Consider the following 18,414-nt stretch of genomic DNA (forward strand, 5'->3'; position numbering starts at 1 on the left):
TTTGAAGCCCAGGAGTCTCCAAAATCCTAATGGAACTGACAGAGAGGTGATTCCAAAATTATCCAGAGAAACAGGAGCAGTTTGTTCCACAGGCTGTGTCAGAAATTGTTGGATTTTTGTTTTTTCAGAGTGTCCTGGACAGAGACTCAGGTCCCAGACTGTCCTGGAATTCATATTCCAGACATGTTCTTGTATTTTTATATATATTTATAGATTTAATGCTATAAACCAAACCAGAGGAATCTTTTTTCCCACTTAAAATAACCTTGGAATAATGAATATTGTTTTTATCCCGCTCCTCAATGCAACCTATAAATCATCATCCTATAAATCAGGAGCATAGAATGGGAGGAAAAGAAAAAAATCTACTTGTTCCCTACAACAATCCCATTAATTGTGTTTTGTTGGGAATTCCCAAGCAAGTCCTGGTGTTTTTATCCCAAACCATCTCCCAGTATCCTCTCCTGTTGTTTCAAGAATGGTATTTTTTGTCCTCAGGAGCTGGTGGCTGCTAAGGAAGGAATTCAGCAGGAAAAAAAAACTTCCTGGAAGTCAAATTCCTTGTTCCACGTTTGTAATTCCGCATGAGCGGATCCTCAGTGGGCCAAAGCAGCTGGAATTTGGATATTTTACAGGAAAAAAATCCATGTTCTGCTGCAAGGGCAATGGAGCAGAGCACAACAAAGCCCCGGAGCAATTTGTGTGAGCAGCAATTGGAGCCCTGAAATTCCCACTGGAAATTCCAGGGGCAGTGCTGGAAGCAGAGTGGCTGGGATCAGAGGAGGAATATCCTGAGTTTTTTATGGAGAAATCAGATGGGAACAGAAAGTTTTGGGAGCTTGGAGAAGTGTCAGGTTGGTGTGTTGAGCCTGTCCAGGTTGTGCAGCGCCTGACACTCTGATTTTTATGGAATTCTGGTCTCTGCAGCCCCTGAATTCTCTATTTTTATGGAATTCTGGGCTCTGTTGCTCCTGAAACCCCAATTTTTATGAAATTCTGAGCCTGTAGCCCCTAGCACTCCGATTTTTATGGAATTCTGGGCCTGCAGCCCCTAACACACAGGTATTTAGAGCATTTTTGGGCCTGCAGCCCCTCACACCCCTATTTTTATGCAATTCTGGGCCTGTAGCTCCTGACAACCCCATTTTTCATGGAATTCTGCATACTGCAGCTCCTGACATCCCTATTTTTATGGAATTCTGGGCTTGTAGCCTCTGGCAGCCAAACTTTTATGGCTTCCCTGGGCTCTGCAGCCCCTGGCACCCTGAGTTTTATGGAATTCTGGCCTGTGCAGCTCCTAAAACCCTGATTTTTATACAGTTCTGAGTCTGCAGCCCCTAAAACCCCTTCTTTTGTGGAATTCTGGGCTTGCAACTCCTGGCCACCTGGACTTTTATAGCATTTCTGGGCTCTACAGCTCCTGACAGCCCAATTTTTATGGAATTCTGGGCCTGCAGCTCCTGACAAAACAATTTTTATGGCATTTCTGCCCCAAGTGAAGACTCTCTCAGCAGAAATCCCCTGAGAGCTGATGCTGAACAGATTCCCAGCCTGGATAAGCAGGGACTGCCTTCCCAAAAACTGAGGCTCAGGAGGAAGCCACAGCTTTTCTCCCAGTGGGAATTGCCTGCTGGAGTTGGGAAGGACAATTTTGTGGTGTTCTGATGTGTGGTGCTCCTTTCCCTCTGGCTGGGATTTCAGGAAAGCCCTGGTTTTACTGACTGCAGTCAAACCTGATTTCAGTAAAACCTGATTTCAGTAAAAACTGACTTCAATAAAAACTGGTTTCAGTAAAACCTGATTTCAATAAAAACTGGTTTCAGTAAAACCTGATTTCAGTAAAACCTGCTTCAGTAAAATCTGATTTTAGTAAAAACTGGTTTCAGTAAAATCTGATTTTATTAAAAACTGGTTTCAGTAAAACCTGACTTCAATAAAAACTGGTTTCAGTAAAACCTGATTTCAATAAAAACTGGTTTCAGTAAAATCTGCTTCAGTAAAATCTGATTTTATTAAAAACTGGTTTCAATAAAACCTGATTTCGATAAAAACTGGTTTCAGTAAAACCTGACTTCAATAAAAACTGGTTTCAGTAAAACCTGACTTGAGTAAAACCTGATTTTAGTAAAAACTGGTTTCAGTAAAACCTGACTTCAGTAGAACCTGAATCTAATCAAAACTGATTCCAGTCACACCTCATTTCAACAAAACCTGATTTCAGTAAAACCTGACTTCACTAAAACCTGGGTTCAGTCAAACCTGATTTCAGCCAAACCTCCCAGTGTTCCCAGGAGCAAGTGAGTGGATGTCTTTAAACTCCACAAAAGTTTTTCCATTTTTTCTTCCTGTGAGTGATGGAAACAGCTCAGCACCTTCCCCGTGGTCCCAGCTGGGAGGAGTTTCTCATTCCCAGACATTTTCCAATGCTGGAGCTGCCTGGGACAGAGCTCCAGGTGTCCAATGGACAAAAGGCTCCAGAGATTTTGCAGTGGGGAGTTCATTAGGAAAGGATTCCTTATGTAACTCCTTCCCTCCTTTGTGGGATGCCTGGAACTTTCATCGAGTAAATCATGGCCTGGAAATCTTTCAGGATGGCAGTAGGAGCTGGGAGGGAGAGATCTCCCTAATCCTGGCTGCTGAGTCCAGGTGTTGCTTTGTGCTGCGTGAGGATGGGAATGTTTTCTCTGCTCCTGCTCTCATCTTCTCCTCACCTCAGCCCCACTGGCTCTGCTGCTTTGGAATTGATTTAATAGCTCACTTGTTTGGGCATGATTAAAAATGTAATCAATGGAAAGAAGCAGTGAGAGGATGAGCAGCTCATGGAAGGGTTTGGGCTAAAAATACCTGGTTTGGCTCTGTATCACAGAGCCATGGAATGTCCTGAGCTGGAAGGGGTGAAACATGATCCAGTGCAGCTCCTGGCCCTGCACAGACACTCCCAAATCCCTGTGCATCCCTGGGAGTGGTGTCCAAACATTCCTGGAGCTCTTGGGAGCCTTGGGAATGTTCCCATTCCCTGGGGAGCCTGGTCAGCAAAACTTGATTTTAGTAAAACCTGGTTTCAATCAAAGCTGATTTCAATAAAACCTGACTTCAGCACCCTCTGGGGCAGGAACCTTTCCCTAAATCCAACCTAGGAATGGCCCAGCTCCAGCCATTCCCTGGCTCCTGTCACAGGGAGCAGAGATCAGAGCTGCCCCTCAGGCTCTTCTCTGCCCTCCTCTCATGTCCCCTCTGCTGCAGAGCTCCCCAGAGCAGAGATTTTACTCTTTCCACATTAAATCCCACATCACAGGGCTGGCTGTGGTAATCCTTCCTCCCACTGTGAGCCTTGGAAGGGGCTGAACTTCCCCCCTGCTCTGCTTTGGGAGATCTGGAGGGGTCACAGTGGTTTGACCACGATTTGGTGGATTTTGAATATCAAATATTCAAGGCATGAATTTATGGGCTGAAGCTGAGAATTGTCCTGCTCTGTGGTAGGCAGGTGAAGGGGACATTGTAGAATAAAGAGATTTTGTTCCTTCTCCTTCCTCTTGGCAGCTGGAACATCTGCACAGGGGGTGGAGGGCTGAGGGGTGCCAGTGGCAGCTCCTCCTGCTCTCCCAAAATTTCAGTAGGGTTTGAATCTTTGCCCTTAGAGAGGGCAGGCTTGTGTTGCTTACAAACAGAGTAATTAAAATACCAGCTAAATCGGGATTTGGAAAATTTGGATGGAAGTGGGAATGGGAATTATTTTGAGCTGTTTCTGTTGGACTGTCAGTGAAATTCTCCTTTTTTTTCCTCCATGTTGGAACTGAACATGGTATTTTTGTCTTTACATTTATGCCCCTTTGAGAAGGTTTTTCTCAGATCCAAGTCAAACCTTCAGCTTTCAGCTCAGTGATAGGAAATTTAAGCCATGGTTTGCCCCAGAGTGGAAGAAGGTTCAGGCCATTTGTGAGACCTTGAGGTGTCTGGGGGTTTTTGGGTTCAGTCCAGCCCTTTCTCTTCCCACTTGCTCCGTGTCCTTTAAAGCAGATCCGAGTCCTGTTTCCATGACAATGTTTGTACAGTAGATGCCTTGCAGTATAGATATATAGATTTTTTCATTTGTAACATCTCCCTGCACGAATTCCTGGGGTATTTAAGGTCTCCTGGAGCTGTTTGGAACATCTATTCCAAATGAGTGTTTTGGGATAGACACCCAGCTTTGAGTGAAGAGAGAGGGGAGGGAATACGAGGTGGTTTTTGAGTAAAAGGGAGGGATGGGAGCACTCCTTGAGTGGTTGGTGTCTCTCCAGGTTTCCCTGCATTCCTGAATTTTGGGAAGGGTTTTGGGAGAGCACTCCCAGCTCTCAGGTTTTCCATCCTGGGAAGGTTCCTGGCAGCCTGGTGGGGTTTGGACATTTCCCAAACCCCTCTGTCAGTGCAGAGGGCTCCGAAGGCGATGAGAAGTGGCAGGCAGGAGGCAAATGTCCCTGCAGGGGGATTGGGAATCATCCAGAACACCTCGGTCCTGGCTGAGGAGGTGTGAGTGACACCCGTGTCCTCAGCAGTGACAGCAGAGTCCCCTCTGCCTCCCCAGGGCTCAGGATGCTCCCTGCAGGTGAGGAGCCTCACCCAGGGCTCGCAGGGTGCCTGTTCCTGCACTGGAACAGGATCTGGGAGCTGGGGATGTTCTGTTCCAGGGGCACAGGAGCATGGGAGGATGTTCCTCGGAGCAGGAGGGTTCATTGTCACCCCATCAGGGCATCTCTGCTTGATGGACCTTCAAAATCCCATTGGTGATGTGGGCTCTTTGGGAAGCTGCTTCCTTCTGCTGCTGCTGTGTCCACTCTGAACCCTCCAATTAGGGGATTTTTGTCTTTTCCTCGTTTGATTAGTCCTGTGGTCATTTCTTCTCTCCCCTGCACTGCCAGCCTCAACTTGGCTTGTGTAATTATCTTTTAACTCTCCATTAAATAGGTTGAGATTATGAAAGAAAAGACAGGGCAGGCCTGAGCCCCAGAGCCTGATTCTATTTTAAATAGGAACAGTTGGGATGCCTGGTGACAGCTCATCTACTGAAGGAATATTCTGCTATTTCCAGGACTGGTGAGCACTTGAATCCCAAAGGCAGGGAAAGGGAGCCAGGTTGGTTGAGCGAGTTCAAGTCCAAAGTTATATTTTGATGCTTGAAAAGAATTTTGAAGCTCTGCCTTTGCAATTCTGGAGCAGAGCTCCTGTAAGAAGTGTGTTACACAGTACTTTGTAGTTGGATACACGTTTTTAAGTTTCTTCCCCCAAACTGAAGGTCTGCCAAGGCTGGGTTGTATAACTTCTAGTGGGGATCTGTCTACCTGAGCCACAGAAATCAGAGTAAGGTTCCTGAAATCAGGATCAATTCTTGTCCCTGAATAAATTCAGGCACTGGGGAGATTCCACGTGGGGCTAAAAGAGGTGAGCCCTTCCCAAACACTGCTTGTGCTGAGCCCTGGGCGTGTTTTTATGACATAATTGGATCACTTGAGCTGTGTTTGCAGTGAAGGGGATAAAATTACCATCTGGAGGTTTGGGGTTTTTTTTCCCATCAGTTATGACCACAAATTAATAATGAGTCTGCAGAGCTGGAGGCAGGTGGTGACCAAAATTGCTGTGGCAGCTCCGTGGGCTGTTTGTGGCACCATCCTCAGGATGGTTTTGATTCCTGGGTGTTGATGTGAGGTGGCTGTGCTGCCAGCTCAACCTCCTTTGGCTTTTGCTATAAACTGGTGTCATATTTTGATATCAGTGGTGTAATATTTCATTTTTCCCTCTTTTCAAGGGCACTTCCCACAAACTCTGTGCTCTCACTCACTGCTTCACGTCCTGCTCTGGGAGGTTGATGTCCTGGGAAGCCTTTTCTACAAAATATTGAGTATCTGGTGGTTTTGGGTAGCCAGGCTTCCCAAAGAAGGAGCAGAGAAAGATAAACTGTGAGAGGGGCTCAACAAGAAGGGATAAATTCTGAAGGCAGTTGGAAAATGAAAACAAACAAGTTTATTCCTGTTTATTTGTGGGTGTGAGGCAGACCTTATTGAGTCTGAGAGGAGCTGAAACAAGTGGAAGCTGTGAATTCCGGGGCCTTCTGGCCCCAGCTCCGAGGCAGTGCATTATTCATGGTTTAACCTCAGTGGAGCTGAACTGACTCAGTCTCCTCACTTGGGAAGAAAGGGGAGCAGGAACGTGCTGTGAAATCCCCACCTGCGCTTCCAAAGGCTTCTGGAAGCTGGGAGTGAGGGCTGGGAGAGGGAAGGCTGAGCAGTGTGTGATGCTGTGGGGACACACAGGTGACAGCTGGAGCATGGCAGTGTCCCCAGCCCTGCCCTCGCAGCCCTGCCTGTTCCAGGGGAGGGATGGAAATCCCAGGAATGCTGTCTGGTGGTGCAGGATGGAAATGCCAGGAATGCTGTCTGGTGGTGCAGGATGGAAATCCCAGGAATGCTGTCTGGTGGTGCAGGATGGAAATCCCAGGAATGCTGTCTGGTGGTGCAGGATGGAAATCCCAGGAATGCTGTCTGGTGGTGCAGGATGGAAATCCCAGGAATGCTGTCTGGTGGTGCAGGATGGAAATCCCAGGAATGCTGTCTGGTGATGCAGGATGGAAATCCCAGGAATGCTGTCTGGTGGTGCAGGATGGAAATCCCAGGAATGCTGTCTGGTGGTGCAGGATGGAAATCCCAGGAATGCTGTCTGGTGGTGCAGGATGGAAATGCCAGGAATGCTGTCTGGTGGTGCAGGATGGAAATCCCAGGAATGCTGTCTGGTGGTGCAGGATGGAAATCCCAGGAATGCTGTCTGGTGGTGCAGGATGGAAATGCCAGGAATGCTGTCTGGTGGTGCAGAATGGAAATCCCAGGAATGCTGTCTGGTGGTGCAGGATTGATTCAAACACATGGAGCTGGCTGCAGCCCCTGATCCTGGGTGAGGAGCCAGCAGCCAGAGGTCAGTGAGCACACGAACAATGTGGCCTCTAAAGTTGGAAGTGGCTTTTTTCCCCCAGAACAAAGAGTGTTCCGTGGCCAGGGCCGCTCTCCAGCGAGGAGCAGAGCAGACCAACACTGGCACCCAGTGTCTGTGTGGGATCAGTTCACACTGAGCAGGGGGATCTCCCACTGATTCCACGTGGAGCCTGATGTGCAGGATGGACCCAGAGCCCTCGTGTGCCCTGGCAGCTGCAGCTGCAGCTCTGCTCTCACTTGGTGCCTTGAGAGGCTCACCTGGAGCACAGGCTGGACAGACTTAAAGGAATAAAGGAGGGATTTATTAAAAGACCTTCAAAGGAAACACCTTGAGCCTGGCCCAAGATGGACTCTGAGTCACAAGTTTTCACACTCTGTAAGTTTTGGGGTTTATTGTCCAATTCAGCTTCAGGTGATGAAGTCCTGTCACTCCATTGGGAACAGCCAGAAGAACGACACAGACTCTCTTGTGTGTTGAACAGGAGAGCAAAGTTTATTATTCCTGATCTTTTATAGACAGGTTCGAGAAAGTCCGAGAGGTAAAACTCTCATTGCTCATTAAAGCACCATATCATCATCACTGGTTAATTGGAACACCACTCCTTCACTGTTTTCCTAAACACCACCTGCAAAGATTGTTGTCCTTTACCAAGGACTGTTTGGATTCTTTCTCAGGCCAGAATGAGGAGCCTGTGACTCTGTTTCACACAGGCTCTTTTCCCTTCTTTCTGCAATTAGCATCCACAAAGTCCCATCCTCCCAGTTTGCTCTCCTCAATTTGCTGCTGATTTTACTTTTCGGGCCTGAAGTGATGTCCTTGGTTCTGGGGCTGGAAAAGGATTGTTTTGTCTGACTGAACTGTGAGGAGAACTCGCTAGCACTCTATATGAAATTCAGAGTTATGTCCCAGTGCTGTGCAGAGTGTGGAAAATGTGAGAGCTGCAGCTCAAGGCATGGGTTTGGTGCCTGCTCTGCTCTCCTGATGCTGCTGCTGCTGCTCGGGGCTGGGCTCTCGTGCTGCACTTTGTGTTTGCCACTGAAAGCAATGGGAAGGTGTCTTGGTTTTACAGCCAGACTGAGGGCCTGATGGTAGGAAAGTTCAGATATGGAGTGATGAAAGAAGCAGTGGGAATAACCATAAATTCCATAGGAGTTCCACTAATTGACACGGACACTCAAACTGTGCTAAATCCCTGGATTTAGAAGGGGGGAAGAAAAAAGAGACACAAGGAAAAGAAAGAAAAGGGGGGTACACATTAGAAGGGGGTCTGTATTAGTCAGTTTGGGAAGTCTGTGCCTCTCAAGTGCCTCAGCCAATGTGGAAAGAGAGAGGGAAACGCAGCTGGGAAATTGGGATAAAAAGGAGGCTGCATCCCCCAAAAATTTGAGAGACCCCATGGGAAATGCCCCATGGCCTCTCCCTTTATCCAGTAAAGTTCCAGGACTTCTCTGGCTCCTTTTTGGACACAAACCTCTGGTGTTTGTGGATGGATTTTCCTGGCACCATGGGATGGTTAAACCTGGGCTCGGGGAGAAGCACCCTTCTCCATGTGGAAGGATTTTCGAGTCACTCTGCAGCTGTTAAATCCAGTTCAGCAGAGCCTTTAAACACACACTTAAAGCCATTCCTGCTCAGCAAAACACTTCAAACCTCCTTTAAATTAAGCCTCGTTCAAGTGTTGTGGCACTGGGAAGCTGGAGCGTGTTCAGGGGGATAAACACATTCCTAAAGAGGATCCTGGTGCATCCCAGGGTGGGGTGGTGGCCGAGGACCCTGAGATCTGCCAGGGTGAGGTTGTTCTGCAGGGGCAGCAGAGATCTGCCAGGGTGAGGTTGTTCTGCCAGGGTGAGGTTGTTCTGCCAGGGTGAGGTTGTTCTGCAGGGGCAGCAGGGGGTTCCTGGAGCCACTTTTCCATATTTCCCACAAGGGCGTGGGGGGAGAGCTCAGACATGAGGGAATGGTCTCAAGCTGCCATAGGGGAGACTTAGATTAGAGAGTGGGGAAAAATTCCTCCTTGTGAGGGCTGGGATGGAATTCCCAGAGAAGCTGTGGCTGCCCCTGGGTCCCTGGAATTGTCCAAGGCCAGGTTGGACAGGGCTTGGAGCAGCCTGGGACAGTGGATGCTGTCCCCATGGCAGGGGTGGAATGGGATGAGCTTTAAATTCTCTCCCAATCCAAACCATTCCATGATCCTGGGATTTGTATCTTCATTCCAGCCAGGCTTTCTCTGCTGTGCTCAGCCAGTGCTGGCATTTATTTGGAAGTGTAAACGAGGAGTGGCAGAGGAGCTGCTGCGGGTGCTCCCCACATCCCGCACACACGTGGGATCGGTTGTTCCTGAATTCCCCTGATCTCACTCACTGCTCTCATGCCTCCCATCTTCTGCTATTTCTGCAGCGTGATGATTTAATCAAATCCAAGCTCATCCTCTCCAAGCCTGTGGGATATCCTTGGAAGTTGCACTGAGGTTGCCGAGGCACATTTCAGAAAGGGAAATTGAAAACTGAAACCGAGTTTCCAAAAAGAAAAAAAATTCCAACCAAAAAGCCCCAGAACTACTCCCACAAACAAGATGGATGATGAACCATTTTGGTTGCTATTATCCAAAAGTAACTTTCTGGCTGGTTTTTAGTGAACAGAGAAATATTGGAGGGGGAAAAAAGTAGTTTCCATTTAGCTTTATCTCTGGCTGTACTGGAAACAAATCATGGCACGAAAGAAAATGGATAAAATGAAATGAAAACGATCCCATTTATTTCCTTTGCTGTAGCACATTCTGGACAGTTCTTGTGAAGATTAAAACTCTTCTGAACTGAAGGAGATTGCTCTAAAACACTGCTGAAAAATCTCAGACTGGAGTATCCCTGTGGTACCTGGCCCAGAAGTTATGGATGCAGAGTGGGAGGAAATGGGTCTGTGTGGATCCCTCTCCACTCCCCGTGTCCTCCACAGCTGTCCACTTAATTTCTGAATTGTGATGGAAATCTTAGGGATATTCTCCTTAAAAAATCTGTTTTTTCCCTTGAATTTCTAGGACCCAGTGCAAGCTGTCTCATTAAGAGAATATCTCCCTGCCCTGGCTCTCCTGTTGATTCCCATGGATATCTTTACTTCCAACCCCTCCAAAAATCCAGGAAAGGCAAGAAAACACAAAGGGTTAAAAAAAAAATTAAAAATCAGAGTGGGGATTAATTTGGAGCCATGTGTGCAGCGCTGGCTGAACCAAGTGCTTGAGGTCAATGATTTTGTTATTTTTGTGTGCTCCGTGCAGCGTCGTTCCATGGGATTTATAAATTATTGCTGCTCTGGCAGGGCCTGCCTCGCCTTCCTTCCTCTTTTATTAGGGATGAAGATGAGTTGGGAATGCAGAGATGTGATGTACAGCCTCATATCATCAAAGTTGCACTCCTTGATAAGATTTCAAGGTTAGAACAATGATAGCATGGAAATCTCTGTCGTAAACCAGCCCGAGTAATTCAAGCCATAAAAAAGCTGCTTTTAGCTATGTAAATAGGGTAATAGAGGAGCTGCACGCCCTAAACCTCGGGCTTCTTTCATATTCCAGCAATATCAACAGAGAAAATGGAGCTGGAGATTAATTGGAATAGGGAAGGTTTCTCCTCAGGGGGGAGAGGATGGATTTGGGTTTTGTGTGAAAGTCTCCTAGAATAGGTCAAGAAGCTGATGGTGAGCAAAGAGAGGAGCATCTCTTTAGTTTTTTTTCCCCCCTTTTCTTTCCCTGCTGACAATGAGAGCTTTGGGGGCTTGGGAGAGGCTGATGTAATTAGGCTGAATGCGCTGTGATGGTGGGACTCTGGCCAAGGATGCGTTGAGTCACATCTAATGACTTAAAAACTCCTAATTAATTTCGAATGAACTGGAACAAGGAGGCACAGCTTGATGAGCACCAGGTTGTGAAAGCTCCTGATGTTGAAAACTCGCAGTGGAGCCACCCTGGGATGAGGAAAGTTGGGAGCAGGCTGGTTAAAAGGAGCGGAAAGAAACAAATGCAGGAGCTAAAGGTGGATGGGAGGAAGATTCTGGTGTAGATCAGCAGTTCTGGGAGCTCTGGAGCAGCTCAGTTGAAAGGAGCAGGGAGAAAGGGAGGTAAAAAATGAAAATCAGTGGGTGGGCTGAGGCTGCTGGTGCAGGTCAGCAGTTCTGGGAGCTCTGCTGCAGCTCTGGGAATGAGTGATGGAAATGTCTCAAATCTCCAGATTCCATTTCAAGTTCAGTTAATTTTAGGCGACACCCAGTGAAATCTGGGAGTCAGATCTGCTCTGGTACTCACAGGTCTGACCCCAGGAGGAAAAGGATCAAAGTGTGGATGAAGGAGGGTCCTGCATGCTTCTCTCAGGGTAAAATGTCAGGATTGTGGAGGGGTTTGGGTCGGAAGGGACCTTAAAGCTCTTTGTTTTCCACCCCCAGTGGGCAGGGACACCTCCCATAGAATGGAGGGTGAGACACAAATCCCAGGAGTTCATGAGGTTCCAGAGGATGGGACTGAAGGGGCCCAGAGTGAAAGGGAAGAGAAAAGGAAGAAAGCAGAGCTGTGGAGGATGTGCAGCTGGGCAGAGGTTGCTCTGTGCCCAGCAGGTTCCTTTCTGAAGGCTGAGTGGCTTTGGGGAATGATGGAAATCTGCAGGAAGTGGGAAAGCTGTGGGTTCAGTGGGTTTATCCCTGCCTGTTCTCCATGCCCTGGCATGTGATGGATTCTTGCTGAGGGTGCCCCTTGTGCCTCAGGTGCTGGTGTGACAGCTGTGAGAGCTCTGGGGAGGTTCTGCTCTGCTCCTGCTGTGTCTGGGCTGGCCTCCAACACCTCAGAGTGGCTCCTTCCTGTGCTGGCTGCCCTTGGCAGGGCGGTGTCCAGAGCCCAGGAGCCCTGGGACAGTGCAGGTGCTGCTGCACCACCATCATCCCAGTGCCTTTCCTCTGTCCTAAAAACAGATCAGCCTTTGGCAGCTGTTCTCATCCAGACAAACAGAATAAACTGCTCTCACCTCATCCTGGGAAGGAACAGACTCAGCAACAAAATGAGTAACAGGACCTTCCCTTCATCTCCACAAATCTGCTCCTTCATTTCTGTACAAGCACTGGGAAATATTCCCTTGATAGCTGGGAACAAAGCTTTTCTTGGGGGGGAGGGGGAATCCCTGCTCCTAATCTGCAGGGGAATTGGTAAATGGGGAAGACAGAGCTTTAATAACATTATTCTGGGTGACATCTGAGGTAAATAATCCAGTTCTATTAATCCCTGCAGCAATCAGGGCTCTGGCTGGTGGAGGCAGCCAAGGATGAGCAATAGTATAATATAATAGAGTATAATATAATAAAATATGACATAACAATAGGATAGAATAGAATAGAATTATGTAATATATAATATCATACAATGCAAACAATTACTATCATTAATATTATATACTTAATAAACACCAAATATAATTTATATTATATTAACTATATGTATTGTATTATATTGTATTATATTGTATTATGTTATGTTATGTTATATTATATTATATTATATTATATTATATTATATTATATTATATTATATTATATTATATTATATTATATTATATTATATCATATCATATCATATCATATCATATCATATCATATTATATTATATTATATTATATTATATCTCTGCTCAGGTGTGTTGGAGCAGAATCCAAATCCATGGAAGCAGTGGCTGCAGCAGCTCAGGGAGTCACTCAGCAGGGATCTGAGGGCCTGGGGACAGTCAGGGGCTCCAAGGACATCCCAGAACCTTGGACCCCTCTGCATCTGGTGTGGGATTCTCAGGTTGGATAGAGCTGGGGAAGGTTCTGGAGCATCAGAGGAGGAAAGAAGGCTCAGGGAGAACCTTGGCCCTCTCCACACTCCTTCCAGGAGGTGCCATACTCTCCTCCAGGTGACAAGTGGCAGGACAAAAGGAAAGGGCCTCAAGGGCATGTTTGGGTTTGATATTAAAAAAATTCCTCACTAGAAGTCTTGGCCAGGCCTGGGGAAGGCTTGGGAGCGGAGTCAGCAACCCTGGAAGCGCTGGGAAAAGTGTGGAAGTGGTGTTGAGGACATGGTTCAGTGGTGAGGGGTGGAATTGGGGGTCTGGGGGCTGTTTCCAGCCCTAAGGAGGCTGGAATTGTGTGAATTCCAGAGTGCTGTGTCCCTGCACTCTGCTCCTTCCCTCTCAGGGGAACGGAGATTTCAGCAGGGCTCCTTTGGGGCTGCCCACGTGGATCCCAGACTGGTTTGGGTGGGAAGGGACCTAAAGCTGATCCCATCCCATCCCATCCCTGGCAGGGACAGGGACAGGGACAGGGACAGGGACAGGGACAGGGACAGGGACAGGGACAGGGACAGGGACAGGGACAGGGACACATCCACTGTCCCAGACCGCTTCAAGTCCTTTCCAACCCAGCCTTGGGCCCTTCATGGATGGGGGAATCAGAGATTCCCTGGGCACAGGTTCTGCACCTGGAGTGAGCCCTCACCTGGCCAGCCTCTGGAATCATTTTTCTCTCTCCATGAGCAGGAATTTGAAGATCTCTTTGTCTCCTGCACTTGGGTGATTTAAAAACTCCAGGTTCTCTTCAGTGACCCAGGGCAGTGGGGGGGAGTTAATGCTGCTCCCCCCAAAAGCTGCTGTGCCTCCCCTCCTGGAGCAAGATCTGACATGTGCAGGGAGCCCAGTGAAGCAGAATTTTAATCTGAGATCCGTTTTCCAAGTCTGATTTTAAGATCCCATGCAGGTCAGGGTTGTCTGATTCTTTACAGTTCATTAAGTAGAGAGCAGCTCGTGGTAGAGATTGACTTTTAAAAATGATGGATTTTTATTTATAGCGTTGTTCTACTCATTAATTTTAAAGGATGGAAGCATAAAAGCAGGAATGGGTTCATTTAAAAAAAAAAAAAAGTGACATTGGTAATTTAATTAAATTGGGGGTTTGAGTATCACTACAGAAAATGAAATGTTACTTCTGGGCTGCTTTTCCACCCGTCTGGATTTGACAGCAGCCTCTGCTCCCAGAACCTGCCCAGACAGGAATATTTCCAGGTGGAACTTCCCAGCTCCAGGGGCTTTGAGGGAGGATGTAAATAATGGCTTTGAGGGGAAGAAATGGTGTCAGGAGCTGGGATCTGCCCCTGCTGCTGTGCAGGGAGGGGCTGGGGGTGGCTGGAACCCTGGGCTGGGCTTGGGGACACTCATGTGTGACCAGAGGGGCAGCTGAAAAACCCTAAAACTGGGCTTGGGGACACTTAGGTGTGACCAGAGATCAGGGGGACAGCAAAACCCTCCTGAAAATCCCCCAAAACTGAGCTTTGGGACACTCAGGTGTGAGCAGAGCTCAGGGGCACAGCAGAAAAACCCAGAAAGTGATTGAAGCAGCTCAGGAGTGGATCTGAAGGTGCCATTAACATAAATCCCATTCCAGGTGATGTTTAATTGCAGAATTTCCAGGACTGGGTTCACCACAAGACCGGGTGGTCTCCCTGGGAGCAGGGAACTGCTCCTGTGTCCATTTGGGATTAACCCATTTGGGATTAACCCTTCATTCCAGAGTATCCTCCTGCTCCCCAAGCACTGCCCATGGCAGGATTTGCCTCAGGACTGGGGATTTATGTCCCATTTCCCCAGCTCCAGCTCTGGCTGGGTTTTATATTTCTGTGTGTGCCAGGGCATCATTTTCCTTTTCCTCTCTCCTTTGCCTTGCCAAGGCTGCAGAGCAAAACTCTGCTTGTGGAAATCCATCCCTGACAAACTCCTTTTCCATCCCTGAGTGTGCACAGGGCCCTCCCCTGCTCTCCCAGCCCTGATGAGAAGGAGCCATCGCTGGAGATGCTGCACAAGGGCCTGATTTCAATTTGATGAAGTCATTTTTAGGCCTGGTTGTCTTTGCTTGGGTTTTTTATCAGCCTTTTATCGTGATTGGAGTCGATCTCCTTTTGGAGTGGCTCATGGAAACCTGGGGGATTTATTTAAATTCCCTGGAAGTGCTGTGCAGAGGCACTGCCTGAGGGTTTATTGGCATTACAGCTGCAGCTTTCCCATCTTAGATTGGAGTATCCCACATTTCCCCTGATTTTGTTGAGCTCTGTTTTGCCTTAAGTGCAGCTGGGTCCAGCTGTGTTTGAGTCTGGTTTGATGCAAGTGTGTGAAATCTGGATTAAACACTGGGAATTATAAATCCTGGTGAACTGAAACATTTCATGTTTTTTGTTTTTGTTTTTGTTTTTTTTTCCAGGAAATCAGTTTTGCTGGGTTTTGGGTGGATTTAAGGTGTTAAACAACCCTGCTTGCATTGCAGGGACTGTGGCCTGTTGAAAAATGTGATCACTGGATTTAATCAACTCAAGCTAAATAAGTGAATGCAATCAAGTTATATAAAAATGGTGGTGTGGGGAAGAGGTTTAGTAGCTAGGAAGAAATTCCTCCCTGTGAGGGCTGGGATGGATTTCCCAGAGAAGCTGTGGCTGCCCCTGGATCCCTGGAATTGTCCAAGGCCAGGCTGGAGCAAGCTGGGATCATGGAAAGTGCCCTGCCCATGGGATGGGGCGGAATGAGATGATCCTTAAATCCCTTCCCACCCAAAGCATTCCATGATTATCCAGAAGATCAAGCACCTACCACAGCCTGATCCTTAAATTCCTTCCTGTGGTTCAGAAATTGCTCAGACTGATCAAGAAGGAGAGGATCTTGTTGACTCAGCAGCTTGGGGAGGGATTTTTCCTTCTTCATCTGGATATTTGGTAGAAATGATATTTAAATGTTGACTGCGAGGGGCCTGATGAGTTCTGGTACAACACCAGGTAAGTCTGGATGTTGCTGGAGTGGATTATTCTGTTTTCAATGATGATTTTTCTGTTTTAACTGAGGATTTACCTGTGCCAATTCCCTGTCCCTAACCAGGCCCTGCTTTCCTTGCAGCCCTGCCCAGCCACACGTGCGGGAACCCGGGGCGGCTGCGGAACGGGGTCCAGCAAGGGACCACCTTCAGCATCGGGGACAGGGTCAGGTACAGCTGCAACCCCGGCTTCTTCCTGGAGGGCCACGCCCTGCTCACCTGCCAGGCCAGCTCGGGACACGGAGCCTCCTGGGATTTCCCTCTCCCTGTCTGCAGAGGTAACCACATCCCCTCCAAATGGGGCTTGCTCTGATCTTTGGGGTGGGGTGTTGGGCTTGGTTTGAAAGGCTTAAAAACCAACCCTTAGAAACCAACCCTTAAAACCAAATCTTAAAAAAACCAACCCTTAAAAACCAGTCCTTAAAAACCAACCCTTAAAACCAGTCCTTAAAAACCAACCCTTAAAATCACCCCCTAAAACCAGCCCCTAAAACCAGTCCTTAAAAACTGACCCTTAAAACCAACCCCTAAAACCAGCCCCTAAAACCCAACCCTTAAAAACCAGTCCTTAAAAACCAACCCCTAAAACCAGTCCTTAAAAACCAACCCTTAAAACCAACCCTTAAAAACCAGTCCTTAAAAACCAGCCCTTAAAACCAACCCCTAAAACCAACCCTTAAAAACCAACCCTTAAAACCAAATCTTAAAAAAACCAACCCTTAAAAACCATCCCTTAAAAACCAACCCTTAAAACCAACCCCTAAAACCAGTCCTTAAAAACCAACCCTTAAAACAAAATCTTAAAAACCAACCCTTAAAAACCAGGCCTTAAAAACCGACCCTTAAGAACTGACCCTTAAAAATCCAGCCCTAAAGGGGGAAAGTGAAGGTGGTGTGCTTGATGGTTTTGGGTTGTGGATAATCTTTTTTAATGGGTTCCTCAAGGCTGCCAGGGGTTTGGGGGGATAATGGGAAGGTTGTGAAGGGCTTGGAGTGTTGGCAATGTGGCCCAGCTGCTTTAGCTGCAGTTTCTTGGTCTAAAGTGGGGAAAACCCCAATTTTACAAGTGACAGGGCAAGGGGAGATGGCTTTAAATGGAAAGAGAGTAGGTTTAGATGAAATATAGGAGGAAATTCCTCCCTCTGAAGATGGTGAGGTGTTGGGATTGATTTCCTGGAGAAGCTGTGGTGGCCCCTGGATCCTGGACGTGTCCAAGGCCAGGTTGGAGCACCTGGGATAGTGGGAGGTGCCCCTGCCCATGGAATGGGGTGAAATGAGATGATCCTTAAGCTCCTTCCCAACCCAAACCAATCATGATTCCATGATTATCCAAAAGATCAATCACCTACCAAAAACTGCAGGTTTTCCAGCTCAGACACTGGAAATGGGACATTTCTGCTTTCCAGCACCAGATTTCCTCTCCTGGCACATCCCAGGGTGATTGTCCATCTGTGCAGGGCTGGGAGGTTTCCTGGCTCGGGGATGCTGTAGGGGACTGAAAACAAAAACCAACTTCTTGCCACTTTAGGGGCAGGGAAACTTCAAATTCCTTTATCAGTCCAGAGAGTGCCTTGCTAATTGTGCTCCCACGGGGGCTGGAGCGTCTGTAAATACACAAATGTCTGTGTTGTTCTACCAGAAACATTTGCTGCTGCTCTTGAAGTCTTTTCCCCTCCATTTCTTGTGTACTTCAGCAGAGCATCTCCTATTGATTCTTTTCATTGACTCTGCCTGTGCAATCAATCAGCCCCTCAAAGCTGGGCCGTGGAGCTGGAGTTTAAAGTGAGCAAATTCTGTTTGCTTGGGATGTTTTTAATGCTCGGCACAGAGATGTGTTGTGCCTCCCAGTGGGGGTTTTTTTTGGGCACTTCCCTGCTGGTTTGGGGCCAGGAGCATTTAGGGAGTGTGAGGAGGCACTCAGTGACTTATCAGGCTGCTTATCCCTGGTGGTTTTTTATGATCAGTTATGATACTTTTCTCTGCTTATCCTTCAAATTAGGACAGTCTTTGTCACTTTTATAATACTTTCTTTATTCTTTAATTTTCTTTTTTGAGTTTCACTGGAGGTGAAAATACTCCAAGAATCAAGGGATGAAGAAGGATCATTGATTCCAGCTTCTGGCCCTGCACAGACACCCCAAAATCCAACCTTGAGAGCAGTGTCCATGCTCTCCTGGAGCTCTGGCAGCCTTGGGAAAGTTCCTGTTCCCTCTGGGGGAAGAACCTTTCCCTAAATCCATCCTAATATTCCATCAGGAGGGTCTGCAGCCCCTCTGAGCTCTGCGCTTGATCTCCTCCTCTCCAGCTGAGCACCCTAAGTGCCCTCAGCTGCCCCTCCTGCCCCTTCACCATTCCTGGCCCTCCTCTGGACACTCTAAAGCTGAAATTCCCTGAAATTCCATTTTGAGAACGAGCAAAGCAGCACCTTATTGGGAGAAAAGGGAGTTCCCTGCTTGGATGGAGCAGCTCCCTCTGCCAGCATTTCCCAGAGTCTTCTCCTTGGCCAGCTCCATTCAGCATTTGTGGAGGAGACCCTGGGGAGGAAGGGAGGGATTAATCCTCACCCCAGCTGAGGGTTGGCATCATTTCCATTCCTGAGATC

At 47.6% G+C, this 18,414-nt stretch overlaps 1 protein-coding gene across 1 annotated transcript in view; it reads left to right on the forward strand.

The window, feature by feature from the left end:
• The window catches only part of CSMD2 (CUB and Sushi multiple domains 2), a 278,621-nt gene that overhangs the window by 59,637 nt on the left and 200,570 nt on the right, over positions 1 to 18,414 (forward strand). Inside the window, exon 5 of the mRNA XM_058856609.1 lies at positions 15,896 to 16,090. Within this exon, the coding sequence (XP_058712592.1) occupies positions 15,896 to 16,090 (195 nt within the window). The remainder of the gene's footprint in view (positions 1 to 15,895; positions 16,091 to 18,414) is intronic.

The sequence above is a fragment of the Poecile atricapillus genome, chromosome 24 (assembly GCF_030490865.1).
Source record: "Poecile atricapillus isolate bPoeAtr1 chromosome 24, bPoeAtr1.hap1, whole genome shotgun sequence".
Taxonomy (NCBI): domain Eukaryota; kingdom Metazoa; phylum Chordata; class Aves; order Passeriformes; family Paridae; genus Poecile; species Poecile atricapillus.